At 34.7% G+C, this 6000-nt stretch overlaps 1 protein-coding gene across 1 annotated transcript in view; it reads right to left on the bottom strand.

Annotated features, from left to right (window-relative positions):
• LOC107160722 (broad substrate specificity ATP-binding cassette transporter ABCG2-like) overlaps window positions 1-6000 on the bottom strand; it is a 52627-nt gene that overhangs the window by 9035 nt on the left and 37592 nt on the right. Inside the window, exon 10 of the mRNA XM_048797470.1 lies at window positions 4627-4709. Coding sequence (XP_048653427.1) covers window positions 4627-4709 — 83 coding nt within the window. The remainder of the gene's footprint in view (window positions 1-4626; window positions 4710-6000) is intronic.

Consider the following 6000-nt stretch of genomic DNA (forward strand, 5'->3'; position numbering starts at 1 on the left):
GAAAAGCAAGAACTCATGAGGTCTTTCCCCATTTCTGTATCCCCACCATGGTGCCCCTGAAATTCCATATTATAGCCCTATTTGCAATTCATGGTCTTTGCTTACTCTGAGCTGAATTGTGTTCTTAAAAATTGATATGTGGAGGCAATAACCCCCAATATGAGGGTATCAGGAAGTAGGTGACTTAGGAAACAATGAGGTTAGATGAGGTCATGACAGTAGAAACCCCAAAATGTTATTAGAGTCCTTATAAGAAGAAACATCACATCATGCTCTACCATAAGAGGGTACAGAGTGAAGGTTGCTACCTGCAAGCCAGGAAGAGACCTTAATAGGAGAATGACCCTGCTGGAATGGAACCCTGAGCTCAAATTTCCACATTCGAGAATTTGAGAGAAAATAAATTTCTGTTGTTTAAGCCACCATGTCTAAAGCATTTAATCATGGAATCTTGAGCTAATTCATAGGTCACAGAAATACTACCACCTTCAATTTAAGAAAAATGATGAGTATTTTTCCCAATGTATATTTGGAAGATCAATAAAGACCCAAAGTGTTAAAAAAATCACTTAGCCAGTTTGGTTTTCAAGTGGAGTAAAGAAAAAAAAAAGGAAAACATGTGGAAGGAAAATGTCAGACAGCAGAGGGAACCTGCATTAGCTCTATACAACAGACGCCTGACGATCAGCAAAGTCTTGACAGTTAGCCTTGACACGGGACAAGCACCCTCCTACCAGACTTCAAAAGTGCTTAGAAAATAAATCAAACTGATCCTGATTCATGAAAAAAATAATAATTTGTGCACCTGTGTGAAAAGGTAGACTTTTAATGCTTCTTTTTAGCAAACTAATTGAGGTTTAAAAAAGAAAATGTTCAGTTAATCTACACTTTGATGGATATATGGATGTCACGAAAACAACCACAAGTACTTCAAATATGAATGGGCTGCACGTCACAACCAAACAGTTTAATTAATATTGAGGATTTTAGTTGCAACTTTTTTTTTTAAAAGAGGTGATGTGACACATCATTTAAATCACAAAAACAAGAGAACATATTTAAAAATTGTAATCCAAGTGAAGAACCCCAGTTACTCTAAGGTAAAAAATAAGACTCAGTAGACAATAATTTTACATGAAGAAATAAGTATATAGGCTATTTTAAATGTAAATATTTATATAATGATTAAAAGGATTAAAAATCATCCAGGCCTAGTAGAAAAGCAGCTACATAACTTTTGATACAGGACTAAACCTAATGTCAAGTTGAAACCTAATTTGAGAAATGAGGGACATAGCAAAGATTCAGTTTAATTTGTTGTTACATCTAACAGTACAGTAAAGTTAATGATTCTGAAAAAAGGAGACTATGAATTTCCTTCTAAAACATAAGGTACTTTATTTTATATTAAAGATTTTTTTTTTTACTTTTATGGAATTTCATTCATTAAAATTCTTTCCAAGTTGGTAAGCCACATCTATATTATCTATTTATCTGATTTATTTAAAATTTTTAATGATAAGTTCACAAAATTATACTTCCATGTTTACAGGTACAAAGGTATAGTTCAGGAAACATAATGTAAAATCATTAAATTGAGCTAATTAAGGTAATATCCACACCTCAAATATTTATCATTTTTATGGTAAGAACATTTGAAATTAATTCTCAGGAATTTTGAAATTTATATTAGTATTTACTATATTCATCACATTGTATAATGTATCTCAAAGGAAAAGAAAAACCCTTATTCCGCCTGAGACTTTGTACAGGTGACTATCTTCTTCTTGTTTTTCCTACCCCTCTTCCTCTGGCAACCACCATTCTACTCTTTGCTTCTAACAGTTCAATTTATTTAGCATAATGTTATCAGCTTACATTCATGATGTTACAAATGCCAAAATTTATTTCTTAGAGCTGAACAGTACTCCATTGTGTATACACATCTCACTTTTCCTTATCCTTTTCCCTTTAGCTGAGGATGGACACTTAGATTGAGTGCAAATACCTCTGGGAGTGCAAATATCTCTTCAACAAACTGATTTCAACTATTTCACGTCAATACCTAGAACTGATATCCAATTATTTTAAAATACTTCCTAATCCATTTAATAGTCACCACAACATTGTACGATGATGAAGTCAAAGAAACTCTCACTCCACACAGGATTGAGACCTAGTTCCTCAATTACACAGATTATAGAGAGTGCAAAGACAGTGCTTGATTCCAAAGAAGAACTAAACCATTGGCCTCCCTAACAATTTCAAATGATGAGGCACTGATATTAAGCCCTGAAGAAAGCATTAAGAATTTGGTTCCAGAAATGAAACTGAAACATTGTTTTCTAAAAAAAAAATGAATCATTAATCACCCAAGACAGATTACACAAGCTACACACAGAGTCTATTTTCTCACAGTCCGAGTTTTTATTTAAAAAATAGCAATAAACTTAAGGCAAAAATAAAATTAAAAGAAGGAAATTGTCCAATTTCTCCAGAAAACATCTGAAAAAATTACTGTATTTCTCTGGAGTTTTCTAGTACTTTAATGCCTAGCTTTTGAGTTTGTCTTTAAGTTTCCAATTAAGCATAGATTTCTCAATATTTCTCCTAAATGCTTTCAGGTATATACTAGACAGAAGCACAGTCTCTAGGTCCTATTGGACTAAGAAATGGAATCTACATAGGGTACAAACCAAATATTAGCATATTTGGAAATGACCCAGAGATCTAAGCCTCTAGGGATGGTAAAATTATGATATAACTTGGGAAAAAAATCTCTGTATAATCATATTGTAGAGAAACACTACCTGATTCCACACACAAGAAAACTTATTTTTGCATGAGGAAAAACTTATTTTTGCATGATGTTTAGCCAGGTGCAATGATGCACATATGCAATCCCAGCTACTGGGGAGACTGAGGCTGGAGGACAACAAGTTTGAGACCAGCTTAGGCATCATAGTGAACCTTTCTCAAAATAAAAAAAAATAAATAGTTCTGGGCGTGTAGTTCAGTAGTAGAGTACCTGTGGATTTAGTCCCTAGTGGAGGAGGAGGAGGAGGAGGAGGAAAAGAAAGAGGAGGGGGCTGGGGAGAGGAAAGAAAAAAGAGAATTGACTTTTATGTTTATTCTTTCTTTCAAAAATAATCAGCCTTTAATAGACATCAAAAAAGACTTGATATAACCTTTCTCAAGTGTTCTCAGTAGTAAAATGGGGATAAGATCATGTACCACTCTGGCTCTTGGGAGGGGTACCTAAGGTACTTAAAGTTGTGAATATCAAGCATGGAGTCCAGTGTCTAGGAAGAAGTGGTTCGCATACATGAATTATGATGAGAACCCTGAGTTCTGTGGTGTTGCTAAGCACCTATGCTATGAACATGACACAGCCACTAAAATGTCTCATCCTAAAATGATATTTTTGTAGGCACATTGTAATTAAACTAGATAATGATCACAACACTAAGATAAGTGTTATAAAACAGAAAAATAATAAAAAATATAGGAAAAGCTGATTCCTACCAATCTAACCTACACTCCCAAATCAAATGAATTATAAAACCATGAAGGAAATTGGCTCATATGTAACAAATGTAAACAAACAAGACTACATCGAATTTAAAAATATTTGTGTACCAAATGCACTATCAAAAAGGTAAAAGAGAACCTACACAATGGGAGAAAATATTTGCAAATCACATATTCAAAAAGGAATTAATTCAATTTTAAAATGAACAAAGGACGTTTTACCAAAAATCCAGCAGATATGTATCATTTACAAAAGGAAAAAATAACAAGTTTTGGTAAGAACATGGTGAAATTGGAACCCTTGTTTGCTACTGATAAGAATGTAAAATAGTGCAGCACAGAGAAAGACAGAAGGCAGAGCCTCAAAAAATTAGCAGAATTACCATGTGGCCCAGCCATTGTATTTCTGAGTATCTATCACAAAGAACTGAAAATAGGGACTCAAAGAGATATTTATAAACCCATAGCAACATTATTCATAATAGCTAAAAGTTGGAAGCAACTCAAATTTGCATGAACTGATGAATAGATAAACAAAATGAAGTATATAGATATTACAATGGACTATTATTTAGCCTTAAAAAGAAAAAAAATCCCAATACATGCTACAACTTGGAGGAATCTTGAAGATATTATGCTAAGGGAAATAGGTCAATCATCAAAAGACAAATATTACAGGAGTACAATATATAATAACGTTCTTAGTCAAATTCAGAGACACAGAATAGAATACTATCAGGCAGAAGTGAATGTTGGGAATTACTGATTTATGGAGATTCCATTTGGGAAAATGAAGACAATAATCTGGAGTTGGATGGTGGTGGTAGCTGCAAAATGGGAATATATTTGATACCACCCAACTATCAACTTCAGAATGATGAAAAGGGTATAAAATTTTAATTGTTTAGTTCACTACTTCATACATACATACATCTATAAAAAATAACTCTTGCATTCAGTCTTTAATGCACTAACTCATCCTATCCACAATAAAACAGTGGCATTTATTTACCATAAATTCAAATATTTAAAGGATGTTCATAAGCTTGAAAACAGTAACAGAATTTTCTCAAATTGATATCTATATTTACTTACCTATTCTGGACTTCAGTACAATCATCTTTTAGCACAAGGAAAGTGGCACCTCCAACCAGTCCCAGAATGAATGTGGCAAACATCTTATCAAAAAGAAAAATGAAAATAAAAAGGAAAGAATTTCAATTTGAGGTAAAATTTTCACACATCAATTATTATTACAAGATATATGGCTACATAATCAAATCTCTCCATTGAAATCAACACTTTAGATGACTTGGCCAGAGTCCCTGGGAAAATAAACAACGTACATTATTAGACTACTTTCTAAATAAATTTAAAAGTATCTGTTGTTTGAAAAACTGATGAGACAACAGAGAAGATGATTGGACAAACTAAGATTTCTGTCAGGGTCTAACAAGCTTTCCTGGATTAGGGACAGTTGATTTCCTGAACCCACAAATGGCGTACAGGGTAAAAGAGTCAAGCACACCCTAGGGAAGTCATTTTTAGGAAAAAAAAAAAAAAAAAAAAACTCTCTAAAGCCAGAAATGTGAACATCATTGAACCTCTCCTATCCTTAGTTTTCTTGTAACAGACAAAACCAATCCCAGAATTGAAGTCCTAAGGACTAAAGTAGAAAAGAATACTAGTGTCAGCTTAAGTATCTCATACTAAACAATTGCAATGCCAAGTGCTACATGCAAGAGATTTCATTCACCATTTCAGTTAATTCTCACAATAACATGAGAGATAGGTACAGGTTTCCCTTCTCCATTGTACAGGTGAGGAAATGGCACAGAGAGATTGAACAACCTGTCTAAGGTGCAGAGGAGAACCTAGGATGTACAGCCAGCCCTTGTTGATAGCTACAGTTTAGTAGATGAGTACAGTTTAGTAGTTTAGAATGATGCCTGGCATTTTGCTAGAGGGAATGGTTGAAAGGTGACCCTGCTCTGGGATTAGGGCAGCTCCAGGATTAGGGCGGATCCTTCTGGGATTAGGGAGGATCCTGCTGCCTGGCTCCCGCTACTTTGGAGTTCCCGGGGGTTCTGGGAGAATTGGCACGCGGAGCCCGGTGGAGGAGTGTGTTCCCAGGAAGTGTGTGTAGAGTGCCGGTGAGAGTTCGGGAATAAAGAGTTGCTGTTCGAACCTATAAGGCTTTTTGGCGGCTCGGTTATTTTGTGCCCAGACAGACTGCGACAAACCCGCCCAACTGCAGAGCCTGTGCAAAAGTCATACAAAAGTAAAGAATGGACTGACACAGAAATACCAGTTGTTGCATTAGTGGGTAGAGGAGCCTATTTTTTTGTCTTTGTCTTCCTCTATTTTTCCAACCTTCACTAGTGTTATTCTATTAAATAACTATAAAATGAACAGGTACTTCCAGTGTAAGACATACAATATGAATATAAAATAACAATTAGAATCATT

Source organism: Marmota marmota, unplaced genomic scaffold, assembly GCF_001458135.2.
Source record: "Marmota marmota marmota unplaced genomic scaffold, marMar, whole genome shotgun sequence".
In the NCBI taxonomy this organism is placed as follows: Eukaryota; Metazoa; Chordata; class Mammalia; order Rodentia; family Sciuridae; genus Marmota; species Marmota marmota.